Source organism: Artibeus jamaicensis, unplaced genomic scaffold, assembly GCF_021234435.1.
Source record: "Artibeus jamaicensis isolate MK-2021 breed Jamaican fruit bat unplaced genomic scaffold, CSHL_Jam_final contig_384, whole genome shotgun sequence".
Taxonomy (NCBI): domain Eukaryota; kingdom Metazoa; phylum Chordata; class Mammalia; order Chiroptera; family Phyllostomidae; genus Artibeus; species Artibeus jamaicensis.
In genome coordinates this window covers 1348506-1367700 of record NW_026521810.1, presented here as the reverse complement: position 1 = coordinate 1367700, position 19195 = coordinate 1348506, and the positions used below count along the sequence as shown (strand labels likewise).

At 42.2% G+C, this 19195-nt stretch overlaps 1 protein-coding gene across 4 annotated transcripts in view; it reads right to left on the bottom strand.

Annotated features, from left to right (window-relative positions):
• The window catches only part of IL1R2 (interleukin 1 receptor type 2), a 40944-nt gene extending 22191 nt beyond the window's left edge, over positions 1-18753 (bottom strand). The window contains exons 1-2 of one of the 4 annotated variants that reach the window (XM_053664674.1): positions 18610-18753; positions 5802-5950 (exon numbers count right to left, since the gene is read on the bottom strand). Coding sequence is in view for 1 of the 4 variants with exons in the window: in XM_037148861.2 (XP_037004756.2) it covers positions 18610-18623 (14 nt within the window). In the remaining 3 variants the exon portion in view is untranslated. Of the gene's footprint in view, positions 1-1140; positions 1255-5801; positions 5951-18177; positions 18212-18609 lie in introns of those variants that run through there. The other 3 variants (XM_037148861.2, XM_053664675.1, XM_037148864.2) reach the window with 3 other exon arrangements.
• Positions 18754-19195: the final 442 nt, after the last annotated feature.

The window sequence follows — 19195 nt, the reverse complement described above, 5'->3', positions numbered from 1 at the left end:
GGTCCTAAAGTGAATAATATACAGAAGTCTATGAAGCATTCCTCCTCTGCATGAATGTCCCCAAGATGTTCAGATGCCTCTGTTTCTCCCTGTAGGCCCTCTCACACCATATTGCAATTGCCTGTTGTATCAGATAACCATTGGTACAACAATACTGCTAACAAACAAGGCCAAAACTGATTAGCTTAAAATAACAATAATTTATTCTTGCTCTCAAGTCTATGAGTCAGATGGAAGTTGGCAGCACTCATTTAGGCTGTGTTAGGCTTGGCTCCAAGCTTCAGATGGCATTCAAGTCAGCTCCATGTGTCTCTCATCCTCCTTGGATCAATGTCTTTCTGGGAGATGGTCTTCTCATGTGATGGGAAAAGACAATCAATGTGAGCAAAACCACTCACAGCCTTGCTAAGAACTAGCTTGCTCTTCTCTGCCTACATTCCACTGGTCAAAACAAGTCATAGGGCCAAACATGCTATCAGTGGAATGGAGAAATACCCCCACCTCTAGTGGGAGAAGCTGAAAAGTTGCTCCAAGAGGAAAAAGAAATGGGAGAAGTCATGCCATCTGCCATACCTGTTTAGCTCCCCATGGGGACAGCCATGAGGACAGAACCCCAGTGTTATTTACAGCCGCCATGGCCTACACGAAGCCCAGTCCTGAAAGTACCAGGGAGTACTTTCTGACTGAGAGTCTACTAGAAAGTTGGGAGTGATGAGTAAATCTAGGAACAAAACAAAACCAAAAACAAACAAAAAACCTCTACCACCACCACCACCACCCCATTTCCATGAAGGAATGTGACTTGTTCTCTGTTCCTGGAACAGATTATCATTCTGAATGTCTCACAGTAAACCCAAATGGTTCTTAATTGGCCAGGACAGGGCTGTTAAACTGAAGAAGTGATCCTTGCACTCTAGGAGCCCTCCCTTATCAGTCAGGACCATCAGAAGCCAGGCTCAGAGTTGTAGTCTAAACCCCCACTCTAGTGACTCAGAGTCATAGGTAGGCAGTGAGATTTTCCCCTTAGCTGGATATCTGCTCCAGGACTCTCTACCCTAAGCTCTTCCTACTCCTACATAGTCCCATCCTATCCCATCCTACCCACATGTTTCTGATACACAAATGTTTCTGTAACTTTACCTGTAACACTTAGAAACCTCTGGTTCATCAGACCACTTAGAAAAAGGTCATATCAGTAGTGACCAAGTTGCTTTGTCCCCAGTTGTATTGGTCTCAGCCAGACTTACTAGTTCTCTGGTAAGGATATGAAAGAAGTAGGAGTTACATGCACCAGGTATAACTATTACTGCATATCTAAGTAAATGAAAGAAGTCAAAGATTCTGATGCAGGGACTAATGTAATAGTGACAGCTATTGTGCTAAACTCCAAGCATTTGTTCTTCTATTTTACCCCTATTATGTGAATATTATGGCCATTTTATAGGTGATACAACAGAAGAGATTAAAGAGCTTAAGTATCTTGGCCATATCTTATAGCTATTGGGCTGAAGTGAGCAGGGGCTGAAATTTAAATCTAGGATTGGTGATTCCACAGTCCTTGCTCTTCAAAAACAGTTTCTGTGACAGATGCTGTTAGTTTCTTCCTCCAATATCTGTCCTCCCTGTTTCCCCAATAATAGAGTTACCAGGCTCTTAACTAAATAAATCACTATCCTACACAAAGACTATATATTCAACCCTCCCTTGCAACTAGGAGTGGCAACATGACAAAATCTGGGTCAGTGAAATGTAAGTGGAAATGTAATATCCTCCTCGGAAGTCTACTTAAAAGTCTTCACTAGTCTTCCTTCCTGATGGTTCCATATGAATATGAGGGCTGGATTACAGTCACCACCTTAGGCCACAGGTGAGGAGCATGGCTTTATGAAGCTGCCTGCCCCCATCCCAGATTGCCTTCTTTTATATGTTTGGGTTTTCTGTCATGCACAGCCATACCTACCCCAGTATGTTAACTTTGCAGAGTTTATGAACAGGACCCTGGGGTAATAAGCCCTGCCAGGTATGGTCAGGTGTTATGTTCTAACTGGTCCTGTTTCTGATGTTCAACAGTTTCTGATGACTGACCTTGAAAAATCACTTAAACTCAAAGGCAAGAGGAGCTGTAAAGCCTCCCCTTGGATGAAAGCAGCTCCCTCCCCCAAAAATCATGTTCAGGCTTAGACTTGCATTATGTGAGGGTTTGTGACCATGTTTTAAATTATTTTTACACCAGAAAGTCAGACGGCATTCTTTGAGGGGCAGTCACTAGCTGAAAGAGCTGCAGAGCTGGAAGAATCTTAGAGATATGTAGTGCCATCACTTGTTTTTCCAAGTGATGCAAATAAGTTGGAGGTTAACCCTCTTCTCAAAATCACATGTCTAGTCAGGGTTAGAAGTAGAGATGTTTCAACGAGGACCTTATTTCAATAAAATAAATATAGGACCCTCAATTTAGGGTCCTTTAAATTGAGGAGGACCCTAATATTGCCCTCCTTAAGTAACAGTCACACCCCACCCCCTAGCCCCCACCCAGGACCCCCACTGCCAAGAAAATTGATTTCTTTCTATGGACTTTGGCAAAATAGCTGCTTTACTATGAACTTTCCAGGAAGTGGCTTCAGACTTGAAGCCACAAACACATAATAGCAATTGTTTTCATTAATCAAAACCTCCTAAAAAAGGCTGGAACCCAAATTTCCATAGTGTGGTAAACAGTTAAGTTTTTGGCAGACCCAGAGGAAAAAAAATGTTTGTAGATGTTTGTAGCAAAACATTATTCTCCTGCCTTACTTTCTTTAAATGTGTCTTTAAGTTACAGAAAATTCTACATTTTTGCTTGAATCTGAGTAGACCTTCTACTGGAAGAAAGAAATTTTAAGGGCAGCACATTCCCAGTGTTTGAGTTACAATTCTATTCTTATTTTGGGGGGGGGAGAACAACCATGTTTTGCCACCCCCAATGTAAGAAAACAGAACTAGAACTGAAAATGAACAAGACCAGGCATTTAAAAAAAGTGACACAAATGTGTGAAGAGTTGAAGGAGAAGGAATATAGTAAGGTGGAAAGGACTGATGACACTGCACTGAGTCATAGAGGTAGAAATTCACCCAGAAAATTAAACTTTTCTTTATTTCTATCTTCACCTTCCTTCTTTTATTTATTTATTTATTTATTTATTTATTTATTTATTTATTTTATTTTTTTATTGATTATGCCGTTACAGTTGTTCTATTCCCCCCTTTATTCCCCTCCACCCTACCCCCCCATCCCCACCATTACCCCCCCCTTTAGTTTATGACCATGTGTCTCAAGTTCTTTAGATTCTATATTTCCCATACTATTCTTGCCCCCCCATCTATTTTCTATCTACTGTCTATGCTACTTATTTTCTGTACCTTCTCCCCCCTTCTCCTCCTCCCACTCCCCTGTTGATAACCCTCCTTGAGATCTTCATTTCTATGTTTCCACTCCTGATCTAGCTGTCCTTTTAGTTTGCTTTTGTTTTAGGTGTGGTTGTTAATAACTGTGAGTTTGTTGTCCTTTCACTGTTCATGTTTCTTTAACTTCTTTTTCTTAGTAAGTCCCTTTAACATTTCATATAATAAGGGCTTGGTGATGATGAACTCCTTGAATTTGATCTTATCTGAGAAGTACTTTATCTGTCCTTCCATTCTGAATGAAAGTTTTGCTGGATAGAGCAATCTTGGATGTAGGTCTTTGGATTTCATGACTTGGAATACCTCTTTCCAGCCCCTTCTTGCCTATAAGGTCTCTTTTGAGAAATCTGCTGACAGTCTGATGGGAACTCCTTTGTAGGTGACTGTCCCCTTATCTCTTGCTGCTTCTAGGATTCTCTCCTTCATGTTAATCTTGGCTAATGTAATTATGATGTGCCTTGGTGTGTTCCTCCTTTGGTCCAACTTCTTTGGGACTCTCTGAGCTTTCTGGATTTCCTGGAAGTCTATTTCCTTTGGCAGATTGGGGAAATTCTCCTTTATTATTTGTTCCAGTAAGTTTTCCACTGGTGACTGTTCCTTTCCCCCTTCTGGTACCCCTGTAATTCAGATGTTGGAGCGTTTAAAGATGTCCTGGAGGTTCCTAAATCTCCCCTCATTTTTTTGAATTCTTGCTTCTTCACTCTTTTCTGTTTGGCCATTATTTGCTTTCTTCTGGTCCACTCCATTGATTTGAGTCCCAGTTTCCTTTTCATTGCTATTGGTGTCCTGTGCAATTCCATTCATTTCAATTAGTTTCGCCTTCATATGTTTCTCTAATTTGTGGCTATAATCAACCAGTTCTGTGAGGATCCTAATCACCAGTGTTTTAAACTGTGCGTCTGAGAGTTTTGCTATTTCTTCATCGGTTAGATTTATAGGCTCTGGGGCTTTGAGTTCTTCTTGAGCCATTTTTGGTCTGTTTGCGCCCATTAAGTGTGAGGAGTGGAACCTTGGACTCCCAGGTCACTGGGTCGTGACACTGTATGTGGGGGCGTGGTCAGAGCGAGGAAATGGCGGCCCCCTCTGCTGTTTTGCACCGCTGGGTGAGGAGCAGAGCCTTAGGTGGTTCACCAGGGCCGGGCCACTCAGAGTCGCTGGGTTATGACGCTGTATATATATGGAGGTGGGGTCAGAGCGGGGAAATGGTGGTGCCCACCACTGTCGCTTGCCTCGGGGACCCGTTGGGTCCTGGTCCAATCTCCAATCACCCACTCCATTGCTTGTCTCTCCGTTGCTTGTCCGAGCATGAATGTGTGACCACAGTCAACCCACAGCCCTGCTCCCTCACTGTTTCCCCGAAGTCACTGGGTCTCTCACTAGGTCCAACCCTGCGCCTGGATTCCGCGTGCCTGAGTCTGTCTGACAGAGTTTTCCTGTGCTACCCTGCTCTGCCAGCTGCTGGTTTCGCCCCCTAACTGGTCAGGCTGAAGAATTTGTTGTTAACAAACTTCAGAAAAGTTCAATTTTCTGTGTTCTGTCTGTGTTTTCTGTTGCTAATATTTAGTTGTCTCTAAACTTGGTTGTGTGAGAAGGCATGGCGTCTCCACCTATGCCTCCATATTGGCGGAAGCCCTCGTTTCTTGCTTTATCTGCTGAGAGTCCATTTTACTGCTCGGTTACTGATGCTCTTCCTTTTGCTTTAATACAACACAGCATTTCTCCTACACATCTCCAGGTAGAACCTTGCCCAGGAGGGGTGCTGGGTGTTTCTGGGGCCCCATGTTTGTCTGGGTCTAGAGACTGAGACATTCACGAAGCTGGAGAGGGTGGGTAGGGGACAGAAAAAGTTCACCTTCCTTCTGAAAGCTTTCAGGCAACTGAGTCTAAAAACTCTAAGTCAGATCATACAGTCATCCAAAAACAAGGTAACAGCCTGCATGTTCATGAAGTCAAATAGCTATCAAGCCTTAGGCATATTACTTAGTCACCTCCAGTTTGTATAATCAATGCCTAAAAACCCAAAAATGTTGTTTCAGGCATATGGCATAAACCTAAAACGCATAAGAAAAATAAATATTCTACATAAAAATTAAACTTGGAAAAATTCTGTAAATGCTAAAGTAAAACAAAATAAAAGAAGTATTTTGAACTAAGTGTCCGGAAAACACAGAATGGTAGGAGTCTGGTGGTAGAGAAGAAGCTACAGAGAAATATATGACCAGGTTAAAGGCAGCTTTTGTTGAAAACTACCCTTGCTCAAAGTGGAACCCTTAATAGGTTCTCCATAAACTAATTTTGTTCTTTAAAAAAGAGGGAAGCTAGTTCCTCCAACCACCAACCCCCAGAATTAAGGGAGTTCAGACCAGCACAGTGGGACTCTTTCTGGTTTGTATGGCTGTGTCAGGATGACAGCATCTCAATGTCCTTGACTCTGGTGGAGCCTCAGAAGACAGATGGCTTACTGGAAGCCATGGCACAGGAAGACCCATCTTTGGCAGAGTGGAGCATTGGGCTGAATTTCAAGGAGAAAAATTGAACAGGTTAAGATTTGCTGCCATCAGTGGCTATACACACTCTTTATATTTTACTTTCTGTCAACAAGTATCTTATCCCCCTAAAACCATCCCTGTCAAAAGTTTTGAACTTGACCAACTTCTTCCCTAAAAATCATTCATTGACTGAGAGCTTCAGGAAAACAACTAATCTTCCCACTCATTTAAATCCTCTGTTCATATACTGCATTCCCATTAAGCCTGAGTCATTCAGAGCCCCTAGCAGGAAAGGCCATAAACCAAAGACACCTCCTTATTTTCCTCCTTTTTACAGGCCCACTCATAGGCAAACCCCCAACAAGATCAGTCCACTAGCCCAGGACAGTTGCCATCCTTCTCAAAGTGAATGAAATTGAAGCTCTACCCAGTAGGTCCCCAACACCCACAATACAAATCCACCAAGCTTCAAATTCTACCAGCTTGACAACTGTGTAAGAGGGGTCACTGCTCTGAACAACTCTAAAGGTCAGAACTCATGTGTCTGGTAGAGCAAATCATCCCTATTATAAACATGAAGCAATGGAAATAGACTCAGATACATTAAGTAACTTACCCAAGGCCACAGAGCTAATGGAATGACAAAGTCTGATGCAAGTCTGAGCCTATACAATCCTCTGAATTGATTTCTTTCTCTGCTCTGTATAACCATCAGAACCTGGAGCTGGTTGGGGCTCCAGAAACCATTGAGCTTAGCAGATCAGCCAAACAGCCTTCTCAAACCTAACATCCTCTGTAGCTGGACAAGCTACCCTTCTTACAATGGACACTTCCAAGTCCTAAAAAAAGACTCATGATCAGAAACTTCTCTGTCATTTCTAAATACAAATTTGTCTCCCCCTAAGCTCTACTCATTGGACAGATTCCAACCTTGGGGGCAGCTCAAGTCTACATCTTCCAGTAGTCCCGAGACTCAGGGAGTCTATACAGGGGGGCACTGTGGAAAGTACATGAACTGTAGAGTCTGACAGAGGAGGGCAGGGAGAGTCCCGTCTGCCTTGTTTGCCAGTTGGAGGGTTTGGTACCAGCAGAAAGATTCTGTTGCCTTTGTGAGGCTCAGTCTGCTAATCTGTGAAACAGCTGTGGCTGGACATACATCACAGGGGGGTTGGATGGCATGTGGTATATAAAGAGGTCAACACAGAGTTGGCAAAGAGAAAGCACTCAACAAGTGGTTGCTCTCAACAGTGTTATTACAGAAGCAGTCCCCCAAAACTCAGGGAGGTAAGTTGCTAAAGAACATACAGCTACCAAACTTCAGTGAGAAGTCAGAGCTTCCACTGTCTGTATTCCAACTCTTGACAATGGTCCCTGAGACAGCCCAAGAACTGTCTGGTATCATAGTCATTAACTTAGCTAACACCAGTTACTATATTGTAAAGGTGTACAACTTTATCTAATGGAATCAATAAGCCTGTGTGCACATCCATATTATAGAAGGATGTTTGACATGTAAACTCACAGTCATAAACACTAACACATCCAAAGCCTACCATGGAATTCTGATCCTTTCATTCAGACTGACATCTTCATGGAAGTCTTTAAGCACACAGGATACTGAAGCTGGATCCTGCCTTCAATCTGTTAATTAGCTATGTGATCTTGGGAAAGACATTTACCCAATCTAGGTCACAGTTTCTAAATCACTAAAATGCAAGGGTTGGGCAGCTGAGGCTATTTCACCTCCAAGGTGTAAAACCCTAGGATTCTAAGTCAGTCTGAATTTGAACTTAGTCTTCAGTCTTGGGCACAGCTTCCATTTTAAAAGCACTGAATGAGGAGGCTTAATCAGATAACCACCAGATTGAGTCCACTCATTTGCTTAAGTCTCTAAGAGAGCAAATGGCAGAGCCCGGACTCAGGTCTTCTGAGTTGTCCTGAGTATTGGAGTTCTAGATTATAGGGGTACTCACTGGGTAATGCTGTCTAGTAACTGACACTCTGTGCTGACACGGGACAGAAGGTGTTATGAGTGGATGCACACCTTTTAAACCAAATGATGTTTTCAGTCTCTTATAATCTGAGTGTGGCAAACACCTCAAATATTTGAATCATTCATCATCTAGAAAATTTGCCCATTTAAATTATACCACAGGCCAAAGAAACAAGGACAAAAAGAATCTAAACAGTAAAAAATGTACTTGAAAAGTAACTAAATAAAATTTATTATTAAAAAAAAAACAGTTGAAAAGTAGCCAACAGGATTCTGCTGCAAAGGCATATGTATTTTATTCTCAGGAGAAGGTAGAAGCTCTCTTTGCCCAATCTGTGAGCACAGGTGGTGCAGGGCTGACCTCAGTCACACATTGCGAGCAGATAAACTAGGCAAAAATGGGCAACGAGACAGACCGTGTGACCCAGGACCCCAGCGCTGGGAAATAAAGCCTAAAAGCAATGATTGAAAAGGTGCCGGGAGAGACTCCCAGCCTCACAGGAGAATTTGTTGGAGAGATCCACAGGGTTCTAGAACATACACAAGCCCACCCACCTGAGAACAAGCACCAGAAGGGCCCAATTTGCTTGTGGGAAGTGGCAGAGGGGACTGAAATCCAAGAGAAAGTGGAACAAGCGCCATTGTTCCCTCTCTGACCCTGCCCCCACATACAGCATCACAACCTAGCAACTGGGTTGCCCCGCACTGGTGAACACCTAAGGCTCCACCCCTCACTACATAACAGGTGAGACAAGACAAAAAAAAAATGTCCTAAACAGAAGAACAGGTCAAAGCTCCAGAAATAATACAACTAAGTGGTGAAGAAATAGCCAACCTATCAGATGCACAGTTTAAAACACTGGTGATCAGCATGCTCACATAACTGGTTGATTTTGGTCACAAATTAGATGAACAGATGAAGGCTACACTAAGTGAAACGAAGCAAAATACACAGGGAACCAATAGTGATGGGAAGAAAACTGGAACTCAAATCAATGGAGTGGACCAGAATGAAGAAAGAAACAACCAAACAGAAACGAATGAAGAAACAAGAATTCAAAAAAAGTAGAAGAGGCTTAGGAACCTCCAGGACATCTTTAAACATTCCAACATCCGACTTATAGGGGTACCAGGAGGGGAAGAGGAACAGCCACAAGTGGAAAACTTATTGGAACAAATAATAAAGGAGAACTTCCCCAATCTGGCAAAGGAAATAGACTTCTAGAAAGTCCAGGAAGCTCAGAGAGTCCCAAAGAAGGTGGACCCAAGAAGGAACACACCAAAGCACGTCATAATTACATTACCCAAGATTAAAATGAAGGAGAGAATCCTAGAAGCAGTAAGAGATAAGGGGACAGTCACCTACAAAGGAGTTCCCATCAGACTGTCAGCTGATTTCTCGAAAGAGACCTTCCAGGCAAGAAGGGGCTGGAAAGAAGTATTCCAAGTCATGAAAGGCAAGGACCTACATCCAAGATTGCTCTATCCAGCAAAACTTTCATTTAGAATGAAAGGGCAGATAAAGTGCTTCTCAGATAAGGTCAAGTTCAAGAAGTCCATCATCACCAAGCCCTTTTTATGTGAAATGTTAAAGGGACTTACTTAAAAGAAAGAAGATAAAAATATGAACAGTGAAAGGACAGCAAACTCGCAGGTATTAACAACCATACCTAGAACAGAAGCAAACTAAGCAAACAACTAGATCAGGAGCTGAGCCACAGAAATGAAGATCACATGGAGGGTTATCAACTGGGGAGTGGGAGGAGCAGAGAGGGGGAAAAGGTACAGAAAATAAGTAGCATAGACACTGGGGAGAAAATAGACAGGTGGAGGGCAAGAGTAGTGTGGAAAATGTAGAAGCTGAAGAATTTATGACACATGGACATGAACTAAAGGGAGAGATTGTGGGTGGCAGGGGGTATGCAGGGTAGAGGGGAATGAAGGGGGGGAATGGAACAACTGTAATGGCATAATCAATAAAATATATTTTTAAAAAAAAGAATCTCTTTCTATTTGTGTGAGTGTGGCTATAGTTTCTCAGAGTACCTGATTGTATTTTCTAGAGATGCCACAGCAAAATCTCTCATTCCACATGGCTTCTATTATATGACTGTGCCACCCTATTATCAAAAGTTGAAATCCAGGTCACCTCCCTTGAATGTGGGCCAGTTTGTGACTCAAGTCTAACAACAGAGTGATCTGTATGAACTCAGAAGATAAGTCAGAAAAAGCCATTCAGCTTCCACCTGGTTTCCTTGGGACCTTTGCTCTGAGGGAAACCAGCCATCATGTAACATCTCCTGAGACCACATTGCAAGGGATACCTCATGTAGAGAATCAGGTTGACAGTCCCACCTATGCACAGCCTCACAGGAAACCCCTCAAAGGTGCCAGCTATTTAAAACCATCTTAGACTCTCCAGCTGAGAACCACTGTTTGAACTCAATAACCTCATAAAGCAGAAGAATCACCTAGCTGAACCCTTCTCAAATTCATGACCTAGAGAATATGAATTAGCATAAAATACTTGTTTTAAGCTATTAACTTTTGAGGCAGTTGTTATGCAGCAATAGGTGACCAAAAATTCTTAATCAAAAGCAGATTTGAGGTAGCAAATTAGAAATGGAGAGAGGGCTGGTGTAAGAAAACACACAGAAATAAGTGGCATCTGATTGTCCAATAATAGGAGAGATAAAAAAACTATTAAGACAAGTGCAAGAACCAAAGAGCGCAATAATCAAAGGCGTTAAGAGCAGACACAAACAGTTCTCTCCACCTCACTGTGCTCTGCTAGGGATATCAGGATATCACAGCACAAAACACTCGATGTTCATAATGAGTCCCCTGAATCATGAAGAACAGCTTAACTTTTGTTCAGAACTCTCTTTTTCTAGGATGAAACAGTGTATAACATATGAAATAAGGAGATTATTGTAATTACCTTCCAACATATTACCCTTCTTACTATCTTTGATGCTTCTGCCACTCTGACCTCAAGAAAGTGCAAGAGCAAGGGCTTCCTCACAAAGGAGGGAAGGAAGTGAATATGACATAGGGGAATTTTCTTCCTGGTAGGAAGTAGTAGAAAGGCTCTGGGTCTCCAGGGTGAAAGGAGAGAAGGCACAAGAGGAAGCAAACAGATTCTACTCCCTCTTCTGGGCTCAAAAACTGTGCCAATAGAGAAAAGGTAGAAGAGAGGAGGAAGCTAAAAGCCGAGGCATTTTTTGCTTGCTTTCAAACTGGGTCTCTCAGGGAATTCCATTGTAGTAAAATAAGAAGCTATTGCCAAATGGGGACATTAGGGAAGGATAAAAATAATGGCATGGTGTGGTTAGGCAGAGGGATCTAATGTTAGTTCCCTGCTAGCTTCAGCTTTTCACCAATGGAGAAAACACCTAGATGTTCCTCTGTGCTTCCCATGGAGAACAGGAAGTAAACTGAGATCTAGGCTGATATAGGGGTACCATGATGAAGGACAAGGTAACCTAGAGTGGAGACTGCAGGATACTCAGTCCATGAGGAGCATGGTGGCCAAATGTAGAAACATGTGCTTATTAGTTAGTGAATAACCAGTTACTTAAGTCCTAGCTTTCCACCCTCTGCTACTCCAACTTTCCAGGTGCTCCATGGAGATCTTCATGGTTCAGCAACAGTAGTGCAGCAACTGTTCTGACTAGTTGGTGCTTGCATCCTGCTGGAAGGTGAATATTTTGAGTATCACTTGCATAGGTAGACATTCTAAGCTGGAGGACAAATGATGACACAGCCAGGATGTGAGGACCTATGGAGCCAGCAAGAGGTACAGTGGGACCACATCAGCCATAGCATTGGCTCTCACTCAGCTGAAATACCACACCATAAGTTTGCCCAGCCATGGAACTCAAAAGTAGTTTCAACAGGACACCCATGATAGCCAGGCCAGGGATATCTCCCTGGAAGCCAGCAAAGACACATAGGCTAACAGGTGTGGACTAGCTACCATCCTTTTCATGCTTTGGAAACACAGCTTCTCCTATGCTTGGATGCTTTCCTGGCTAGAAGGTGGCAAAGTGAGAAATTCTGAAAGACAGAGAATCTACCTCAAAGAAATTGAACAATTCCAAGAGAGGCAGATTTGACCTGTGGTGGTAGGTTTAATTCCTTTTTCCTGATGAAAAATAGTCTCAGGAGATAGACAAATGAGACTCTTATTAGAAGAGTTAGTAGTAAAGGTACATTTTTCATGGCATTGATTTGCAATGAGTATGTTTTGATTATGCTACATACATTTTACAAATATTTCTGTCCAAAATCATTACATCATCAAAACAAATGGCATTTTCTTTTTATGCTAGATCATCTTCACTCTCTGGAAGATGTGCCCACCTGAAATGGCTTGACCTCTAAGGGTCACAAAAGGCAGCAGCTTTCTTCAGCCCTGTGTCCAGCATGGCCATGAGAGCAGACAGACAAACATCAAGCACACACAAAACATCAAAACCCCAGTTGGTTTTTATCTGTGCTATATGGATAAATCTCTTGCTGCAAGAAAACAGGCTTTAGCCTGAAGACAGACCAGACTTACAGGATTTTCAGAGACCCAAAAAGTCCCACCAAAGAAACTTTTACTCTACCCTGGGGCTGGGGTCAGTGGTGCATTCACTCACTTGTCTCTCATGGCTTCTCTCCACTTTGATGCCAGCCAGTTTGTTCCCTGGTGGTAAGAACAGCTCCCTGACATTGGGCCACCCGAAATCCTGGTGCTCACCCTGCCACTCGAACTGACCTACTGAATGACACTATGTGGTAGAGAGAACTGTGTGCACCAATATCTGGAACCTTTCTATTTTGAGATACACAAAGGAGTTCATTTCCTGGCTCCCTTAAAGTTAAGCATGGCCACATGATTAATGATAGGCATGAAAAGTAAGTGGGAAGAATGTGGGTCATTTCCAGGTCTTCCCACTTCTCTTCTGGTGCCCTGTTCCCCACCCTCTCTTCTGTCACCATGAATCCTGAGCCCTTGTTTGCCAATAGCAATCACAGAGAATGGTCAGGCCATCTTGATAAAAGGCTGAGGTCTACTATCCATGGATCCATTTCCTCATTCCTGAATATCTGTTTCTTCTTCTGTTAAATAAAAGAAATATCTCTTTTCCACCACAGAATTAGTGTCAAAATAATCAGAATAAAATGAATGGTCTCTAAGCTGTCTTTTGTAAATATTCTCAAAAGGCTATGATGAGCCATCACAATCTGACACAGCTGGCCAATGACGATATATAGCACAAGCAAAATAAACTTGTGCTGTATTAAGTTACTGAGATGTTTGAGGTTATCATGGCAGTATAACTGGGACTGGCATTCATAGTATCAAAGTAAAGAATTGGGATATCATATTCGTTTTCTATTGCTATGTAGCAAATTGCCACAAAATCAGTGATTTATTTTAAAAGAACATTTTTTTTTTTTTGCTCACATTTCTTTGGGTCAGGTGTCTGGTCTCAGCTTGGTTGGAGTTTCTGCTCAAGGACTCACAGACTGATATCAAAGGTCATGGTCCTGTTCCAAGTGCAAGTGTGTTGGTAGAATTAAGTTTTGTCATTCTACAACTGAGGTCTCCACTTCCTTGCTGGCTGCCAGAGAAGAATACTCTCAGCAACTAGAGGCCACCCACCATTCCCTGCCCCATGACTCTCTACACAACATGACAGTTTGTTTTCTCTAGGTCAATAGAAGACTCCAGATATAATTTCATATTTCTTTGAACTCTCGATTCTGATGTCTAGATCTTCCTTTAAAAAGCCCACTAATTGTTTTAGATAACACCCAGATTGGTCTTCCTTTGGATTAACTTCAAGTCAACCAGTTAAAGACCTAAATTACATCTGCAAAATTCCTTCACCTTTGCCCTACAAGGGAAATGAATCATGAGAATGACATTCCATTATATTCATATATCCCATCCACATTCAAGGAGATGGGGCTTAGACAAAGCCATGAGTCAGTGGGGGTCACCTTAGAATTCTGCCTACCTCAGACAGTTAAGAAAAGGTTCTTAATATTAGCACTAGGTGAATATTAGCACTAGGAAATTTAGGATCCACCCAAAACCTTGCATTAACTTCTTTCTTGCTCCCAAACAAAAAAACTTCACCACAATATTCTGAAACTTTGCTACTCAAAGTGTGGTTCACAGACCAGCAGCAAGGACATCACTCGGGAAAAATGCAAAGTCTCAGGTTCCACCTCAGACTAGGGAGTCAGAATTGTCTGCATAGTAACAAGATTCCCAGGGGATCTGAGACGTACTGATCACGAGTATCGGATAATTCTTAAACAAAGGGGGCACATGAAGTGAGAGCTAATGTTCAATGCATGTGCTCTGCTCACCCCAGCCCTCTCAGAATGGTTTCTGAAATTCTGCTGTCAGAACCTCATAATCTGATGATGACAATTATGATAATATTGATAGTTAATGCTTACTGAACATCCATCAGGAAGTAGGGAAAATTAAAAAATGTATTATTGTTTTAATTTTTCAAATATATATGAATTACATACTATTGCTTTCATTTTAGAGATTAAGACATTGAGGATTATAAAAGTTAACTAACTCCTCTGAGGAAACACATATAGAAGTGGTGAGGCCAGGATTTGATACTCATTCCTTCAATTTAGGGTTACAAACTCATATTGTCACAAGTTGTCAAAGCTAACAAAGTGGGGCTCACAGACCACATCAATTTATTTATATACATATATACACACACACACACATCATTCAGTCAAAGTGTTGGTGTTATTTTTCATTGCCTGTTTTTTCCAAGGGACAAGCATAGTCCAATTGGCCATAGGCCCTGTCACTGGCAGCCTCACAGATTTGACTTGGAACCCGAATACACTCAGGTTTGCAATCCCCAGTTAAGTCCAAGTATTCTTAAATTCCTCTTGACATTTCATAAAAAATGTGGATGGTATGAATACTCTCTATAGATTCTTAAAAATAACAAAGAACCCTGGTCTCTAATCCATCCCTTTCTTCTAGTGAATGAAACTACCATCCAGAAATATGAAGTTATGTTCCTAAGTCAAATAGCAAGTCATATCCAGGTTTTAAACTGGGCTCTTTGCCCCAAAATCAAGTGTTACAATCATTTGCCTCCCATGTTTAGGAAATGATTTATACTTAATATGAAACAGAGAATGAAGTTTAATACAGTTTCTCATATTTCTCCCTTAATTATGCTACTGGTGAGTCAAATGCCTAGTTATTCAATGAGAATCGTCACATCAATGACAGATTCAGAACACAGGTTTTGAGAAAATAAGTCTATGATTAATTTATAAAGGGTGGGGCAGGGAGGAAAGAGATGGAACAGGGTTGTGGACTCAGCCTTGATTATACATCAGACTTGCCTGGGAAGCTTTAAAAGCAACTGATGCTTGGGCTCCAACCCCCAAGTTCCTGATATAATTGGTCCTGTAATAGGGGGCGCCTGGAAATGGGGGAAGATTTGAGCTATACATGTGTGACTAGAGACTCTACCCACTTAGGAGACTACTAAATAGGGCTGCTGGAAGGGAATCAAAGGCATTCAAGCCGATACTGGACCTCATTGGTTAGAAGGCTGGACACTCCCACTGGCCTTTGGGGTGCATAGGATTCTGGGAGAGGACTTATGAAATAAAGCATGTCAGGAAGTAGACAGTTGGTTCTTTCCCCTCTCCCAGTTGGGGGTGGGGTAGCTTCAACAGTTACCAGCAGGCCTGCCAGCTGTGGCCAGTGCAGACCTGTGCACAGAGACGTTGGGGCACAGACTCTGAAAGGTGCTTGGAGCTGGACAATGACTGGAGACCAGCTAAACCACCTACAGACATTTCTGGGTAGGAGAAGAGGTTCCTGGTGCAGCCCTAAACTGAGCTGGCAGAAGGTGTTAGGGTGATTTTTTGGGGGTGTCTTAGAAGGAATGGGCTTTGAGGCAGAAACTTGCCATTATTCCCACAGAATTTGGTGATAATCTTCAGCACTATGAACAGATTTTTGTTCTTGTATTATTTTCAGTTCTTGAACCTATATAGTAGTTGTAATGACCAATATTTAAATAGCTATTTTGATGTCATATTCTTTGTCTTTCCCCTTACTTTTGTAACCCAGATATTTTAGACAGAAACATGCCATTAAATAAAAGATTCCTTTCTTTTCCACCAAACTCTGAGTTTGAAGATTTGCCTGGTGAATGGTAGGACCACCACCCCTGACTGGTTAGTTTTGGTAACAGTCCTGGGTATACGGAATTTTTAAAGCTTCTTAGGTGATTCTAATGGTAAGTCGGGGCTGAGAACCACTGGAGCAGGGACTCTGAGGTGCTACAGAATCAAAATCATCACTATTTTTCTTGTGGCCACACTGGGTTTGGCCCATCAGCTGGCCACAGAAACTTTCATACTCCTTTTACATTTTTACTGCCCTCTCTTTCTTTAAAGCAACACTTGTTTGTGGGCAGAGAACAAAACTGATAGGAGACTAAGGTCAAGTTTCAGACACTAATGGACTCATTCGTTCCTGTTGTGCCTGCTTCTCCATCTGTTAAACAGAATAATCTTACTTAACACCTCCCCACTCCTAGTATTCATGTAAAATACAGTAGAAGGTCTCTGAAAATTCTTTTTTTAAATGGCCTCCAAGGCTCTTGTCCTGAAATAACTTGTAGTTTGCCACTGGACAAGAAACCTCCTCTTCTTATCTCCTAAGGAAGAGGTTCTCAAAAAGTGTGGTTCCCAGACTTTAATAAGTTCAGCACCACCTTGGAACTTATTAAAAATACAAATCCTTGCCACGCACATACACACATACCTCCCTAGTGAATTAGAAATTCTGACAGGGCCCAGAACTGTGTTTGAATAAGCCCTTAGGTGATGTTGTAAGTTCAGGTTTGAGAACTACTGGCCAAAGGCCCTGTTATGATCAAGTGTCCCCAGATGTCCTATCAAAAGACACTATCAAGTGTCCCTATATAGAGAGCAGGTGATGATAACATTAAAAAATGCAAATCTATTCAGTTGCTTTGTCACAAAAGGCCAACTCGCTTCTTCTGGGGGAGGAGCGGGGAGGAATCTATAAATTTCTGAATCACTCAGGGGTTTGTTGTCAAACAATTGGACTTTGAAGACTGGAGTAGGAGCAGGGATGTTGAAGGTTAGGCCTGCTGTCAGGGCATGAAAGAAGCTCCCAGGCCAACTGGGAACAAATGGGCAGAGACCTCCTTCTTACCTTTTGGGATAATCAAAGAGGCTAAAAAATGAAAAATACAATTAAAATGGATAAGACTGTGATGAGATTTGAAGGAAGAGGCATTCTTTTATACCATACTGGGAAGTGAAATCATGCAGCCTGTGTTAATGGAAAGAAATGCACTGTTCTCTTTGGAAAGTAGAGTTCAGAGACATAGGCCAGGGAGATGCACTTGGTGGGGTTGGGATGGACTGCAGAGAGGAGGCCAGCAGCCTGGCACCACAGACATGAGCTGCTGGGATGGACTGGGAAGTTCAAGCCCTGCAACAGCCTCAGCTTACAGAAGAAGAAACTCAGAGATGATTGTTAGAGCTGGGACCTGGAGGTACAAGACTCCTCATGGATCTGGGGTTCTAAGAAGATGAAAAGTTTTCAAAGGGGCATCAGATTCAATAGGAAGAATGTCTAATAGTGAGAGCAGGCACTTAGGCAGTACCCACCTTGTGCCAGGTACAATTCTAAGTGCTTTTTTTGATTCAGATTCATGTACTCTTCCCACCACCTTGGTGGTCCTTCTCCTCATTAAGATCACAGTGAATGGATGGAGAAACTGAGGCACCAAGAATGTAAAAATAAATTGTGTAATTTGTTTCATTATAATTGAGATACAAATATATTTTTTAAAGAATCATGCCCAGTTTATTGTTATTTCATGAGAATATGCAAGGTAAACATATCTCTTCCTGACTGTTGATTACTGGTAAGCTGTTGGCTCCTGGGTGAACAACTTGTACTCAAATGGCACTCCATAGCCATTAGAGTACAGAATATTCTAAAGACAGTTACATTATGAACACATACATTACTACCTCACACAGATAGTAAGAGGCAAAGTCAAAACTTGAACCCCAGGCCCTTTAGCCCCAGGGCTCACACTTTTCCACCAGACTACTTGTGACTCTTCTGAGAAAAGCATGAGTGCTGGTACCCAACTGGCTCCAGGAGTCAGCATAAGAAAACCAGTGTTAGAAAATTATACTTACTTTGAAAAAGAAAATATGCCCACTAGAAAATCCCATGATCCTCCTAAAGAAGAAAATCTGAGTTCAGTGTAAATCTCACAGGCATGACTTCCCAAGGGGTGGGGACCTGTACACAGCAGTTTGTTTCTCTCACAGAATCCCACAGCACTTTTGCCTATAATTTTGACTCACTGAATGTCCTCAGAGGTTTCAGAGGTTTCTGATCTAGTCCCTTTGGTGACAGAGAATCTGAAGACCTAAAAAGCCAAAGTTGTCTTCATATGGGTGAAGAAGGTCACACAGATGAGGATGGTCACCCAGAAGAGACACCTGAGATCCAGAGACATCAGGAGAACTACCTGAGGCTCCATCCAGAAATAGAGCTCTGGAATCCTTACTCACAGGTCTCTCTATCTCCCCTCACCCTCCTTTCCTCTCTAAAAAGCCTCTTACCTGCAGCTCTGCATTTTCCACCTCGTTGCTTCCTGCCTGGGGAAGGCTGCCAGGCCTGACTTTTACCTCAGTGGAAGCTCAGGGTAGGGATATATATTCTCATCCTCCAGGGATTTCCTAATCAGACTGTGTCACTCTCTGACTGGGTGCTGGACACACCTTTTCCCTCTTGACAAGGGAGCACCCCAGGCTATAGAGCTGGATGCAAGATCACTCAGATGGGGAAGTGACTGAGGAAACTCTGCGTAAGTTTCCCTATTTTTTTTTGTTTGTTTATTTGTGACACCAAGACTTATGTACTTCTAGCTGAGAGGTGGTTTCAAAGTGGTGTGTACTTTGACCAACTGAGGTCCTATTAGAGAAGAAGAGACTTTTAGTCTTTAATCAGTGGGATGGGATTGAAGGAAGGTTAAGCTTTGAATACCCCCAAAATGAAGTTGGTTGAGCAAGGGGTAAAAGTTACACTGTATCTATGTTTATTTTTTCCAAAGACAGAGGGAATATTTGTATTTGTTCCATAATTAAATCATGGTAAGATTAAAGAGTGAGCTATAAATTTAGGGTCAAGCCAAGTAAGTTTCAAAGG